General features: G+C 48.0%; 1 protein-coding gene across 1 annotated transcript in view; it reads right to left on the bottom strand.

Annotated features, from left to right (window-relative positions):
* LOC124035357 (A-kinase anchor protein 13-like) overlaps window positions 1-16,911 on the bottom strand; it is an 89,232-nt gene that overhangs the window by 29,661 nt on the left and 42,660 nt on the right. The window contains exons 11-13 of the mRNA XM_046348819.1: window positions 16,651-16,698; window positions 11,853-12,048; window positions 8,707-8,809 (exon numbers count right to left, since the gene is read on the bottom strand). Coding sequence (XP_046204775.1) covers window positions 8,707-8,809; window positions 11,853-12,048; window positions 16,651-16,698 — 347 coding nt within the window. The remainder of the gene's footprint in view (window positions 1-8,706; window positions 8,810-11,852; window positions 12,049-16,650; window positions 16,699-16,911) is intronic.

The raw sequence follows: 16,911 nt of genomic DNA, 5'->3' as shown, positions 1-16,911 counted from the left end.
TAGACCTGATAGAGAACCCAACATGTCACAGGAACTAGACCTGGTAGAGAACCCAACATGTCACAGGAACTAGACCTGATAGAGAACCCTACATGTCACAGGAACTAGACCTGGTAGAGAACCCAACATGTCACAGGAACTAGGTGATAGAGAACCCAACATGTCACAGGACCTAGACCTGATAGAGAACCCAACATGTCACAGGAACTAGACCTGATATAGAACCCAACATGTCACAGGAACTAGACCTGATAGAGAACCCTACATGTCACAGGAACTAGACCTGATAGAGAACCCAACATGTCACAGGAACTAGACCTGATAGAGAACCCTACATGTCACAGGAACTAGACCTGATAGAGAACCCTACATGTCACAGGACCTAGACCTGGTAGAGAACCCAACATGTCACAGGAACTAGACCTGATAGAGAACCCTACATGTCACAGGAACTAGACCTGATAGAGAACCCTACATGTCACAGGACCTAGACCTGGTATAGAACCCGACATGTCACAGGAACTAGACCTGATAGAGAACCCAACATGTCACAGGACCTAGACCTGGTAGAGAACCCTACATGTCACAGGAACTAGACCTGATAGAGAACCCTACATGTCACAGGAACTAGACCTGGTAGAAACCCTACATGTCACAGGAACTAGACCTGATAGAGAACCCTACATGTCACAGGAACTAGACCTGATAGAGAACCCTACATGTCACAGGAACTAGACCTGATAGAGACCCCGTTATCACAGGAACTAGACCTGATAGAGAACCCTACATGTCACAGGAACTAGACCTGATGGAGAAGCCTACATGTCACAGGACCTAGACCTGATAGAGAACCCTACATGTCACAGGACCTAGACCTGATAGAGAACCCTACATGTCACAGGAACTAGACCTGATAGAGAACCCTACATGTCACAGGAACTAGACCTGATAGAGAACCCAAAATGTCACAGGAACTAGACCTGGTAGAGAACCCTACATGTCACAGGACCTAGACCTGGTAGAGACCCCATTATCACAGGACCTAGACCTGGTAGAGACCCCATTATCACGGGACCTAGACCTGATAGAGAACCCAACATGTCACAGGACCTAGACCTGGTAGAGAACCCGTTATCACAGGACCTAGACCTGATAGAGAACCCTACATGTCACAGGACCTAGACCTGGTAGAGACCCCATTATCACAGGACCTAGACCTGATAGAGAACCCAACATGTCACAGGAACTAGACCTGATAGAGAACCCTACATGTCACAGGACCTAGACCTGGTGGAGAACCCTACATGTCACAGGAACTAGACCTGATAGAGAACCCTACATATCACATGAACTAGACCTGATAGAGAACCCTACATGTCACAGGACCTAGACCTGGTAGAGAACCCTACATGTCACAGGAACTAGACCTGATAGAGACCCCGTTATCACAGGAACTAGACCTGATAGAGAACCCTACATGTCACAGGAACTAGACCTGATAGAGAACCCTACATGTCACAGGACCTAGACCTGGTAGAGAACCCTACATGTCACAGGACCTAGACCTGGTAGAAACCCTACATGTCACAGGAACTAGACCTGATAGAGAACCCTACATGTCACAGGAACTAGACCTGATAGAGAACCCTACATGTCACAGGAACTAGACCTGATAGAGACCCCGTTATCACAGGAACTAGACCTGATAGAGAACCATACATGTCACAGGAACTAGACCTGATGGAGAAGCCTACATGTCACAGGACCTAGACCTGATAGAGAACCCTACATGTCACAGGACCTAGACCTGGTAGAGAACCCTACATGTCACAGGACCTAGACCTGGTAGAAACCCTACATGTCACAGGACCTAGACCTGATAGAAAACCCTACATGTCACAGGACCTAGACCTGATAGAGAACCCAACATGTCACAGGAACTAGACCTGATAGAAACCCTACATGTCACAGGAACTAGACCTGATAGAGAACCCAACATGTCACAGGAACTAGACCTGATAGAAACCCTACATGCCACAGGAACTAGACCTGATAGAGAACCCTACATGTCACAGGACCTAGACCTGATAGAGACCCCGTTATCACAGGAACTAGACCTGATAGAGAACCCTACATGTCACAGGAACTAGACCTGATAGAGAACCCTACATGTCACAGGACCTAGACCTGATAGAGAACCCAACATGTCACAGGAACTAGACCTGATATAGAACCCAACATGTCACAGGAACTAGACCTGATAGAGAACCCTACATGTCACAGGAACTAGACCTGATAGAGAACCCAACATGTCACAGGAACTAGCCCTGATAGAGAACCCTACATGTCACAGGAACTAGACCTGATAGAGACCCCGTTATCACAGGACCTAGAGCTGATAGAAATCCCAACATGTCACAGGAACTAAACCTGATAGAGAACCCTACATGTCACAGGAACTAGACCTGATAGAGAACCCAACATGTCACAGGAACTAGACCTGATAGAGAACCCTACATGTCACAGGAACTAGACCTGATAGAGAACCCTACATGTCACAGGAACTAGACCTGATAGAGAACCCTACATGTCACAGGAACTAGACCTGATAGAGAACCCAACATGTCACAGGACCTAGACCTGGTAAAAACCCTACATGTCACATGAACTAGACCTGATAGAGAACCCTACATGTCACAGGAACTAGACCTGATAGAGAACCCTACATGTCACAGGAACTAGACCTGATAGAGAACCCTACATGTCACAGGACCTAGACCTGGTAGAGAACCCTACATGTCAAAGGAACTAGACCTGATAGAGAACCCTACATGTCACAGGACCTAGACCTGGTATAGAACCCGACATGTCACAGGAACTAGACCTGATAGAGAACCCAACATGTCACAGGAACTAGACCTGATAGAGAACCCTACATGTCACAGGAACTAGACCTGATAGAGAACCCTACATGTCACAGGATCTAGACCTGTTAGAGACCCCGTTATCACAGGAACTAGACCTGATAGAGAACCCTACATGTCACAGGACCTAGACCTGGTATAGAACCCGACATGTCACAGGAACTAGACCTGATAGAGAACCCAACATGTCACAGGACCTAGACCTGGTAGAGAACCCTACATGTCACAGGAACTAGACCTGATAGAGAACCCTACATGTCACAGGAACTAGACCTGATAGAGAACCCTACATGTCACAGGATCTAGACCTGTTAGAGACCCCGTTATCACAGGAACTAGACCTGATAGAGAACCCTACATGTCACAGGAACTAGACCTGATAGAGAACCCTACATGTCACAGGACCTAGACCTGATAGAGAACCCAACATGTCACAGGAACTAGACCTGATATAGAACCCAACATGTCACAGGAACTAGACCTGATAGAGAACCCTACATGTCACAGGAACTAGACCTGATAGAGAACCCTACATGTCACAGGAACTAGACCTGATAGAGAACCCTACATGTCACAGGAACTAGACCTGATAGAGAACCCGTTATCACAGGAAGTAGACCTGATAGAGAACCCTACATGTCACAGGACCTAGACCTGGTAGAGATCCCTACATGTCACAGGAACTAGACCTAGATACTGGTAGAGAACCCAACATGTCACAGGAACTAGACCTGATAGAGAACCCTACATGTCACAGGAACTAGACCTAGATACTGGTAGAGAACCCAACATGTCACAGGACCTAGACCTGATAGAGAACCCTACATGTCACAGGACCTAGACCTGATAGAGAACCCAACATGTCACAGGACCTAGACCTGATAGAGACCCCGTTATCACAGGAACTAGACCTGATAGAGACCCCGTTATCACAGGAACTAGACCTGATAGAGAACCCGTTATCACAGGAACTAGACCTGATAGAGAACCCGTTATCACAGGAACTAGACTGATCCTGAGGCCAAAACCTAGGAAGAAATAGAGAACCCTACATGTCACAGGACCTAGACCTGGTATAGAACCCAACATGTCACAGGAACTAGACCTGATAGAGAACCCTACATGTCACAGGAACTAGACCTGATAGAGAACCCAACATGTCACAGGAACTAGACCTGATAGAGAACCCTACATGTCACAGGAACTAGACCTGATAGAGAACCCTACATGTCACAGGACCTAGACCTGATAGAGAACCCAACATGTCACAGGAACTAGACCTGATATAGAACCCAACATGTCACAGGAACTAGACCTGATAGAGAACCCTACATGTCACAGGAACTAGACCTGATAGAAAACCCAACATGTCACAGGAACTAGACCTGATAGAGAACCCTACATGTCACAGGAACTAGACCTGATAGAGAACCCAACATGTCACAGGAACTAGACCTGATAGAGAACCCGTTATCACAGGAACTAGACCTGATAGAGAACCCTACATGTCACAGGACCTAGACCTGGTAGAAACCCTACATGTCACAGGACCTAGACCTGATAGAAAACCCTACATGTCACAGGACCTAGACCTGATAGAGAACCCAACATGTCACAGGAACTAGACCTGATAGAGAACCCTACATGTCACAGGAACTAGACCTGATAGAGAACCCAACATGTCACAGGAACTAGACCTGATAGAGAACCCTACATGTCACAGGAACTAGACCTGATAGAGAACCCTACATGTCACAGGACCTAGACCTGGTAGAGAACCCAACATGTCACAGGAACTAGACCTGATAGAGAACCCTACATGTCACAGGAACTAGACCTGATAGAGACCCTACATATCACAGGAACTAGACCTGATAGAAAACCCAACATGTCACAGGAACTAAACCTGATAGAGAACCCTACATGTCACAGGAACTAGACCTGATAGAGAACCCAACATGTCACAGGAACTAGACCTGATAGAGAACCCTACATGTCACAGGAACTAGACCTGATAGAGAACCCTACATGTCACAGGAACTAGACCTGATAGAGACCCCGTTATCACAGGAACTAGACCTGATAGAGAACCCTACATGTCACAGGAACTAGACCTGATAGAGAACCCTACATGTCACAGGACCTAGACCTGATAGAGAACCCAACATGTCACAGGAACTAGACCTGATATAGAACCCAACATGTCACAGGAACTAGACCTGATAGAGAACCCTACATGTCACAGGAACTAGACCTGATAGAGAACCCAACATGTCACAGGAACTAGACCTGATAGAGAACCCTACATGTCACAGGATCTAGACCTGATAGAGACCCCGTTATCACAGGACCTAGAGCTGATAGAAAACCCAACATGTCACAGGAACTAAACCTGATAGAGAACCCTACATGTCACAGGAACTAGACCTGATAGAGAACCCAACATGTCACAGGAACTAGACCTGATAGAGAACCCTACATGTCACAGGAACTAGACCTGATAGAGAACCCTACATGTCACAGGAACTAGACCTGATAGAGAACCCTACATGTCACAGGAACTAGACCTGATAGAGAACCCTACATGTCACAGGACCTAGACCTGATAGAGAACCCAACATGTCACAGGAACTAGACCTGATATAGAACCCAACATGTCACAGGAACTAGACCTGATAGAGAACCCTACATGTCACAGGAACTAGACCTGATAGAAAACCCAACATGTCACAGGAACTAAACCTGATAGAGAACCCTACATGTCACAGGAACTAGACCTGATAGAGAACCCTACATGTCACAGGAACTAGACCTGATAGAGAACCCGTTATCACAGGAAGTAGACCTGATAGAGAACCCTACATGTCACAGGACCTAGACCTGGTAGAGATCCCTACATGTCACAGGAACTAGACCTGATAGAGAACCCTACATGTCACAGGAACTAGACCTAGATACTGGTAGAGAACCCAACATGTCACAGGACCTAGACCTGATAGAGAACCCTACATGTCACAGGACCTAGACCTGATAGAGAACCCAACATGTCACAGGACCTAGACCTGATAGAGACCCCGATATCACAGGAACTAGACCTGATAGAGACCCCGTTATCACAGGAACTAGACCTGATAGAGAACCCGTTATCACAGGAACTAGACCTGATAGAGAACCCGTTATCACAGGAACTAGACCTGATAGAGAACCCTACATGTCACAGGACCTAGACCTGGTAATAAACCCAACATGTCACAGGATCTAGACCTGATAGAGAACCCTACATGTCACAGGAACTAGACCTGATAGAGAACCCAACATGTCACAGGAACTAGACCTGATAGAGAACCCTACATGTCACAGGAACTAGACCTGATAGAGAACCCTACATGTCACAGGACCTAGACCTGATAGAGAACCCAACATGTCACAGGAACTAGACCTGATATAGAACCCAACATGTCACAGGAACTAGACCTGATAGAGAACCCTACATGTCACAGGAACTAGACCTGATAGAAAACCCAACATGTCACAGGAACTAAACCTGATAGAGAACCCTACATGTCACAGGAACTAGACCTGATAGAGAACCCTACATGTCACAGGAACTAGACCTGATAGAGAACCCGTTATCACAGGAACTAGACCTGATAGAGAACCCTACATGTCACAGGAACTAGACCTGATAGAGAACCCTACATGTCACAGGACCTAGACCTGGTAGAGATCCCTACATGTCACAGGAACTAGACCTGATAGAGAACCCTACATGTCACAGGAACTAGACCTGATAGAGAACCCAACATGTCACAGGACCTAGACCTGATAGAGAACCCAACATGTCACAGGAACTAGACCTGATAGAGAACCCAACATTTCACAGGAACTAGACCTGATAGAGAACCCTACATGTCACAGGACCTAGACCTGATAGAGAACCCAACATGTCACATGACCTAGACCTGATAGAGACCCCGTTATCACAGGAACTAGACCTGATAGAGAACCCGTTATCACAGGAACTAGACCTGATAGAGAACCCTACATGTCACAGGACCTAGACCTGGTATAGAACCCAACATGTCACAGGAACTAGACCTGATAGAGAACCCTACATGTCACAGGACCTAGACCTGGTAGAGAACCCTACATGTCACAGGAACTAGACCTGATAGAGAACCCAACATGTCACAGGAACTAGACCTGATAGAGAACCCTACATGTCACAGGATCTAGACCTGTTAGAGAACCCAACATGTCACAGGAACTAGACCTGATAGAGAACCCTACATGTCACAGGAACTAGACCTGATAGAGAACCCTACATGTCACAGGAACTAGACCTGATAGAGAACCCAACATGTCACAGGAACTAGACCTGATAGAGAACCCAACATGTCACAGGAACTAGACCTGATAGAGAACCCTACATGTCACAGGAACTAGACCTGATAGAAAACCCAACATGTCACAGGAACTAGACCTGATAGAGAACCCTACATGTCACAGGAACTAGACCTGATAGAGAACCCATACATGTCACAGGAACTAGACCTGATAGAGAACCCTACATGTCACAGGAACTAGACCTGATAGAGAACCCTACATGTCACAGGAACTAGACCTGGTAGAGAACCCAACATGTCACAGGAACTAGACCTGATAGAGAACCCTACATGTCACAGGTCCTAGACCTGATAGAGAACCCAACATGTCACAGGAACTAGACCTGATAGAGAACCCTACATATCACAGGAACTAGACCTGATAGAGAACCCTACATGTCACAGGAACTAGACCTGATAGAGAACCCAACATATCACAGGAACTAGACCTGATAGAGAACCCAACATGTCACAGGAACTGGACCTGATAGAGAACCCTACACGTCACATGAACTAGACCTGATAGAGAACCCTACATGTCACAGGAACTAGACCTGATAGAGAACCCAACATGTCACAGGAACTAGACCTGATAGAGAACCCTACATGTCACAGGACCTAGACCTGGTAGAGAACCCTACATGTCACAGGAACTAGACCTGATAGAGAACCCTACATGTCACAGGACCTAGACCTGCTAGAGAACCCAACATGTCACAGGAACTAGACCTGATAGAGAACCCAACATGTCACAGGAACTAGACCTGATAGAAACCCTACATGTCACAGGAACTAGACCTGATAGAGAACCCTACATGTCACAGGAACTAGACCTGATAGAGAACCCAACATGTCACAGGACCTAGACCTGGTAGAGAACCCAACATGTCACAGGAACTAGACCTGATGGAGAACCCAACATGTCACAGGAACTAGACCTGATAGAGAACCCAACATGTCACAGGAACTAGACCTGATAGAGAACCCTACATTTCACAGGAACTAGACCTGGTAGAGAACCCATAATGTCACAGGAACAAGACCTGATAGAGAACCCAACATGTCACAGGAACTAGACCTGATAGAGAACCCAACATGTCACAGGAACTAGACCTGATAGAGAACCCTACATGTCACAGGAACTAGACCTGATAGAGAACCCTACATGTCACAGGACCTAGACCTGGTAGAGAACCCAACATGTCACAGGAACTAGACCTGATAGAGAACCCAACATGTCACAGGAACTAGACCTGATAGAGAACCCTACATGTCACAGGAACTAGACCTGATAGAGACCCCGTTATCACTGATAGAGAGGGGCAAGGTCAGGGGGAGGGGCAAGGTCAGGGGGAGGGGCAAGGTCAGGGTTAGACTAAGAGGTATACTGTACTGACTATCCATGTCTCTCTGGTTGATTCTGAGCGTGGACACTGACTTGGTCAGGGGGAGTGTCATGGGAGGACAACTGTGTCTCAACGGACGATACCTCCTGGACTTCTGATGTAGAAAAACAAAAACAACCAAATCACATCATCATTTAACCTTTATTTAACTAGGCAAGACAGCTAAGAACAATAAAAAACATTGTCAATGACTGTCAAGGAACAGTGGGTTAACTGCCTTGTTCAGGGAGCAATGACGGCCTACTGGGGAACAGTGGGTTAACTGCCTTGTTCAGGGAGCAATGACGGCCTACTGGGGAACAGTGGGTTAACTGCCTTGTTCAGGGAGCAATGACGGCCTACTGGGGAACAGTGGGTTAACTGCCTTGTTCAGGGGAACAGTGGGTTAACTGCCTTGTTCGGGGTAACAGTGGGTTAACTGCCTTGTTCAGGGGAACATTGGGTTAACTGCCTTGTTCAGGGGAACAGTGGGTTAACTGCCTTGTTCAGGGAGCAATGACGGCCTACTGGGGAACAGTGGGCTCACTGCCTTGTTCAGGGGCAATCAGCACAGTGGGACTGCCTTGTTCAGGGAGCTGACGGCCTACTGGGGAACAGTGGGTTAACTGCCTTGTTCAGGGAGCAATGACGGCCTACTGGGGAACAGTGGGTTAACTGCCTTGTTCAGGGACAATGACGGCCTACTGGGGAACAGTGGGTTAACTGCCTTGTTCAGGGAGCAATGTACTGGGGAACAGTGGGTTAACTGCCTTGTTCAGGGGAACAGTGGGCTAACTGCCTTGTTCAGGGAGCAATAACGGCCTAGTGAGGAACAGTGGGTTAACTGCCTTGTTCAGGGGAACAGTGGGTTAACTGCCTTGTTCAAGGAGCAATGATGGCCTACTGGGGAACAGTGGGTTAACTGCCTTGTTCAGGGGAACAGTGGATTAACTGCCTTGTTCAGGGGAACAGTGGGTTAACTGCCTTGTTCAGGGGAACAGTGGGTTAACTGCCTTGTTCAGGGAGCAATGACGGTCTACTGGGGAACAGTGGGTTAACTGCCTTGTTCAGGGAGCAATGACGGCCTACTGGGGAACAGTGGGTTAACTGCCTTGTTCAGGGGAACAGTGGGTTAACTGCCTTGTTCAGGGGAACAGTGGGTTAACTGCCTTGTTTAGGGGAACAGTGGGTTAACTGCCTTGTTCAGGGAGCAATGACGGCCTACTGGGGAACAGTGGGTTAACTGCCTTGTTCAGGGAGCAATGACGGCCTACTGGGGAACAGTGGGTTAACTGCCTTGTTCAGGGAGCAATGACGGCCTACTGGGGAACAGTGGGTTAACTGCCTTGTTCAGGGAGCAATGACGGCCTACTGGGGAACAGTGGGTTAACTGCCTTGTTCAGGGAGCAATGACGGCCTACTGGGGAACAGTGGGTTAACTGCCTTGTTCAGGGGAACAGTGGGTTAACTGCCTTGTTCGGGGGAACAGTGGGTTAACTGCCTTGTTCAGGGGAACATTGGGTTAACTGCCTTGTTCAGGGGAACAGTGGGTTAACTGCCTTGTTCAGGGAGCAATGACGGCCTACTGGGGAACAGTGGGTTAACTGCCTTGTTCAGGGAGCAATGACGGCCTACTGGGGAACAGTGGGTTAACTGCCTTGTTCAGGGAGCAATGACGGCCTACTGGGGAACAGTGGGTTAACTGCCTTGTTCAGGGAGCAATGACGGCCTACTGGGGAACAGTGGGTTAACTGCCTTGTTCAGGGGAACAGTGGGCTAACTGCCTTGTTCAGGGAGCAATAACGGCCTAGTGGGGAACAGTGGGTTAACTGCCTTGTTCAGGGGAACAGTGGGTTAACTGCCTTGTTCAAGGAGCAATGATGGCCTACTGGGGAACAGTGGGTTAACTGCCTTGTTCAGGGGAACAGTGGATTAACTGCCTTGTTCAGGGGAACAGTGGGTTAACTGCCTTGTTCAGGGGAACAGTGGGTTAACTGCCTTGTTCAGGGAGCAATGACGGTCTACTGGGGAACAGTGGGTTAACTGCCTTGTTCAGGGAGCAATGACGGCCTACTGGGGAACAGTGGGTTAACTGCCTTGTTCAGGGGAACAGTGGGTTAACTGCCTTGTTCAGGGGAACAGTGGGTTAACTGCCTTGTTTAGGGAGCAATGATGGCCTACTGGGGAACAGTGGGTTAACTGCCTTGTTCAGGGAGCAATGACGGCCTACTGGGGAACAGTGGGTTAACTGCCTTGTTCAGGGAGCAATGACGGCCTACTGGGGAACAGTGGGTTAACTGCCTTGTTCAGGGAGCAATGACGGCCTACTGGGGAACAGTGGGCTAACTGCCTTGTTCAGGGAGCAATGACGGCCTACTGGGGAACAGTGGGTTAACTGCCTTGTTCAGGGGAACAGTGGGTTAACTGCCTTGTTCAGGGGAACAGTGGGTTAACTGCATTGTTCAGGGGAAGAAAGACAGATTTAGACCTTGTCAGCTTGGGGATTTGATCTTGCGACCATTTCGGTTATTAGCCCAACGCTCTAACCACTAGTCTACCTGCCTCTAACCATCGGCGACCTGCCTCTAACCACTAGTCTACCCGCCTCTAACCACATGGCTACCCGCCTCTAACCACTAGGCTACATGGCTCTAACCACTAGGCTACCTGTCTCTAACCACTAGGCTACCTGCCTCTAACCACTAGGCTACCTGTCTCTAACCACTAGGCTACCTGCCTCTAACCACTAGGCTACCTGCCTCTAACCACTAGGCTACCTGTCTCTAACCACTAGGCTACCTAACCTCTAACCACTAGGCTACCTGCCTCTAACCACTAGGCTACCTAACCTCTAACCACTAGGCTACCTGCCTCTAACCACGAGGCTACCTGCCTCTAACCACTAGGCTACCTGCCTCTAACCACTAGTCTACCTGCCTCTAACCACTAGTCTACCTGCCTCTAACCACTAGGCTACCTGCCTCTAACCACGAGGCTACCTGCCTCTAACCACTAGGCTACCTGCCTCTAACCACTAGGCTACCTGCCTCTAACCACTAGGCTACCTGCCTCTAACCACTAGGCTCCCTGCCGCCCCACAACAATACAACTATTTGAATGTTAGGTGGAGGCTGTGTAGCAGATCCATAATGACCTACCTGTCCGTGCTCTGTGGTGCGAACCCCCAGCTCAGATTGGTGTTCTTCAGTCAGAGATTCTAGAGACCTGACCCTCTCCTCGTTGCTGCCCTGGTGACAGACCACTCCACGCAGCCTGGCCTCCTGGGTAATGGCGCCCAGGGCCGACGGGCCCTTCCCATCATCACTTACTTCACTCAAACCCTCCAGGCTGTAGCTGAGAAGAAGAACAAGTCAATCTGCTGGACTGTACATAGGACATATTACAGATTGTGGTGTACCATACTATAAATGACCCTAATAATGTGTTTCATCGTAGACACTGAGTGGCAATGTACAGTGGGCTCCAAAATGACTGGCTGCCCTGACTTGCAATGCACAAACAATACATAAAAATATAGAAACAATATAAATATAGAGATAAATTCAAAATACCAACGTGAGTAATACTGGACTTTAATAATGTTTCAATGTAACCAACCAAAATAATTTATCGATTTAATTAAAAATCAATGTCCTCCAAAATCAAGGTTTCACAATTAATGGCACCCTTAAACATTATTGTAAATAACATCTACCAAAATTAAACCAGGAATTAAATTCCACTTATTTAATTAAGTGCATCTAAGTGTTAAAGAACTATATTGAGACATGACATCACTTCCTGTTTTAACTAAAACCAATTTGTAAGTCGCTCTGGATAAGAGCGTCTGCTAAATGACTTAAATGTAAATGTAACTAGGGTATAAAATGAGGTAACAGGCATGGAACATCCCTTTGTCATCCAACACCATTGAGAAAAGAACTGGCAGTTCAAAAGAGTCGTGGACCTTCATAAATCTGGTCATGGCTACAAGAAGATCCACAAACGATTGAATATACCACTGAGCACTGTCAGGGCAATTATTAGAACATTCAACAGATATGGAACAGTTGAAAACCTCACCGGTAGAAGATGCAAATTAATTTTGCCCCCCAGGATAGGGAGGAGGATGGTGAGAGAAGCAACAAAATCCCCAAGAATCACTGTGAAAGAATTGCAGGTCTTGGGGTCACCGGGTTTCAAAAAGCACCATCAGACGCCACCTTCACATCCACAGGAAGGTGGACAGGGAGATGGAGAGGACAGGTCATGTCTTGATCAGAGGAAGGTGGACAGGGAGATGGAGAGGACAGTTCATGTCTTGATCAGTTCATGTCTTGATCAGAGGAAGGTGGACAGGGAGAGTGACAGTTCATGTCTTGATCAGTGAATGTCTTGATCAGAGGAAGGTGGACAGGGAGATGGTTGATGGAGTCTGGTGAAGATATTGTACAGGGAGATGGTTGATGGAGTCTGGTGAAGATATTGTACAGGGAGATGGTTGATGGAGTCTGGTGAAGATATTGTACAGGGAGATGGTTGATGGAGTCTGGTGAAGATATTGTACAGGGAGATGGTTGATGGAGTCTGGTGAAGATATTGTACAGGGAGATGGTTGATGGAGTCTGGTGAAGATATTGTACAGGGAGATGGTTGATGGAGTCTGGTGAAGATATTGTACAGGGATACTCTGGGAACCAGCCTGAGCTATGTACACTAGTTCTTCCTATAAAAGTAGTGTCATACTGCAGCACAGCTTGCGGGGTGCTACAGAATGGTATGGCACGTTGGAAAAACCCCGGCAGAACCACTCAGACACACAGTACCTTAGAACCACGGCAGAACCACTCAGACACAGTACATTAGAACCACAGCAGAACCATTCAGACACAGTACCTTAGAACCATGGCAGAACCTTTCAGACACAGTACCTTAGAACCACGGCAGAACCACTCAGACACAGTACCTTAGAACCACGGCAGAACCACTCAGACACAGTACCTTAGAACCACGGCAGAACCACTCAGACACAGTACATTAGAACCACGGCAGAACCACTCAGACACAGTACCTTAGAACCACGGCAGAACCACTCAGACACAGTACCTTAGAACCACGGCAGAACCACTCAGACACAGTACCTTAGAACCACGGCAGAACCACTCAGAGGTGGTGGAGGGGAATGGAGTTACTGGGATGTGTTTAAGTCAATGGTTTGGTCTGAGTGGAGAGGGAGAGGGTCTGAGTGGAGAGGGAGAGGGTCTGAGTGGAGAGGGAGAGGGTCTGAGTGGAGAGGGAGAGGGTCTGAGTGGAGAGGGAGAGGGTCTGAGTGGAGAGGGAGTGGAGAGGGAGGGAGGGTCTGAGTGGAGAGGGAGAGGGTCTGAGTGGAGAGGGAGAGGGTCTGAGTGGAGAGGGAGAGGGTCTGAGTGGGGAGGGAGTGGAGGGTCTGAGTGGAGAGGGAGAGGGTCTGAGTGGAGAGGGAGAGGGTCTGAGTGGAGAGGGAGAGGGTCTGAGTGGGAGGGTCTGAGTGGGAGGGAGAGGGTCTGAGTGGAGAGGGAGAGGGTCTGAGTGGAGAGGGAGAGGGTCTGAGTGGAGAGGGAGAGGGTCTGAGTGGGAGAGGGAGAGGGTCTGAGTGGAGAGGGAGAGGGTCTGAGTGGAGAGGGAGAGCGTCTGAGTGGAGAGGGTCTGAGTGGAGAGGAGAGGGTCTGAGTGGAGAGGCAGAGGGTCTGAGTGGAGAGGGAGAGGGTCTGAGTGGAGAGGGTCTGAGTGGAGAGGGAGAGGGTCTGAGTGGAGAGGGAGAGGGTCTGAGTGGAGAGGGAGAGGGTCTGAGTGGAGAGGGAGAGGGTCTGAGTGGGAGAGGAGGGAGAGGGTCTGAGTGGAGAGGGAGAGGGTCTGGAGGGAGAGGGTCTGAGTGGAGAGGGTCTGAGTGGAGAGGGTCTGAGTGGAGAGAATCTCAGTGGGACTTTGGAGGGGTCTGTAATGGAGACTAAAGGGTTCAGTGGAGAGGAGAGGGTCTTTTGGGAGAGGGTCTGATGTACTAAAGGGTCTCAGTATGAGGAGGGTCTGAGTAGAGGGAGAGGGTCTGTAATGGAGAAAGGGTCTCAGTGGAGAGGAGAGGGTCTATGGAGAGGGGAGGGTCTGTGATGGACTAAAGGTCTCAGTGGAGAGGAGAGGGTCTGAGTGGAGAGGGAGAGGGTCTGAATGGACTAAAGGGTCTCAGTGGAGAGGAGAGGGTCTTTGGGAGGGTCTGAGTGGGAGGGAGGGTCTGAGTGGAGAGGGATCTGAGTGGAGAGGGAGAGGGTCTGAGTGGAGAGGGAGAGGGTCTGAGTGGAGAGGGTCTGAGTGAAGAGGGTCTGAGTGAGTGGAGAGGGTCTGAGTGGAGAGGGAGAGGGTCTGAGTGGAAGGGTCTCAGTGGAGAGGATGCAGTACTTGGAGAGGGAGAGGGTCTGTAGTGGACTAAAGGTCTCAGTGGAGAGGGAGAGGGTCTCAGTACTTTGGAGAGGGTCTGAATGGACTAAAGGGTCTCAGTGGAGATTCAGGGTCTTTGGGGTGGAGAGGGTCTAGTGGAAAGAGGGTCAGTGGATGAGGATGAGGGTCTTGGAGAGGGAGAGGGTCTTAATGGAGAGGGAAGGGTCTCAGTGGATGAGGAGAGGGTCTGAGTGGAGAGGGAGAGGGTCTGAGTGGAGACTAAGGGTCTCAGTGGATGAGGAGAGGGTCTTTGGGGTGGTAATGTCTAAAGGGTCTCAGTATGAGGGAGAGGGTTCAGTGGACTTTGGAGAGGGTCTGTGGAAGGGAGAGGGTCTGTATGGAGAGGAGTCACTGTTGGGGGAGAGGGTCAGTAGGGTCTTTGGGGTGTTTTAATGTACTAAATGTTCAGTATGAGGATTCAGTAGGGAGAGGGTCTTGGGGTGTTGTAATGTACTAAATGTTCAGTATGAGGATTCAGTACTTTGGGGTGTTGTAATGTACTAAATGTTCAGTATGAGGATGCAGTACTTTGGGGTGTTGTAATGTACTAAATGTTCAGTATGAGGATGCAGTACTTTGGGGTGTTGTGATGTACTAAATGTTCAGTATGAGGATGCAGTACTTTGGGGTGTTGTAATGTACTAAATGTTCAGTATGAGGATGCAGTACTTTGGGGTGTTGTGATGTACTAAATGTTCAGTATGAGGACGCAGTACTTTGGGGTGTTGTGATGTACTAAATGTTCAGTATGAGGATGCAGTACTTTGGGGTGTTGTAATGTACTAAATGTTCAGTATGAGGATTCAGTACTTTGGGGTGTTGTAATGTACTAAATGTTCAGTATGAGGATGCAGTACTTTGGGGTGTTGTAATGTACTAAATGTTCAGTATGAGGATGCAGTACTTTGGGGTGTTGTAATGTACTAAATGTTCAGTATGAGGATGCAGTACTTTGGGGTGTTGTGATGTACTAAATGTTCAGTATGAGGATGCAGTACTTTGGGGTGTTGTGATGTACTAAATGTTCAGTATGAGGATGCAGTACTTTGGGGTGTTGTGATGTACTAAATGTTCAGTATGAGGATGCAGTACTTTGGGGTGTTGTGATGTACTAAATGTTCAGTATGAGGATGCAGTACTTTGGGGTGTTGTGATGTACTAAATGTTCAGTATGAGGATGCAGTACTTTGGGGTGTTGTGATGTACTAAATGTTCAGTATGAGGATGCAGTACTTTGGGGTGTTGTGATGTACTAAATGTTCAGTATGAGGACGCAGTACTTTGGGGTGTTGTGATGTACTAAATGTTCAGTATGAGGATGCAGTACTTTGGGGTGTTGTAATGTACTAAATGTTCAGTATGAGGATGCAGTACTTTGGGGTGTTGTGATGTACTAAATGTTCAGTATGAGGATGCAGTACTTTGGGGTGTTGTAATGTACTAAATGTTCAGTAAATCTAATGAACATAATATAAGTTCCATTAGTACCTTCTCCTGTGAAACGTTGGCTTTCCTTCCCCGGGACTTTGTGTGGCCCTGAAGGAGATAGAAGATGAGGGATGAGAGGAACGATAGAGAGATTAAATGGATTTCTACACACATCAAGATGACAGCCTGGCATGTTATGATCAGTGATCAAAACGGATGGATGGGTGTGGAACGTATAGTACAGTAACGTACAGTCATTTACAGTATTGTACAGTAAAGTATAGTATTGTAGAGTAACGTACAGTAATTTACAGTATTGTA

The sequence above is a fragment of the Oncorhynchus gorbuscha genome, linkage group LG05 (genome assembly GCF_021184085.1).
Source record: "Oncorhynchus gorbuscha isolate QuinsamMale2020 ecotype Even-year linkage group LG05, OgorEven_v1.0, whole genome shotgun sequence".
NCBI lineage: Eukaryota > Metazoa > Chordata > Actinopteri > Salmoniformes > Salmonidae > Oncorhynchus > Oncorhynchus gorbuscha.
Note: the sequence above shows the minus strand (reverse complement) of the source record. Positions and strands in the feature narration are given on the sequence as shown.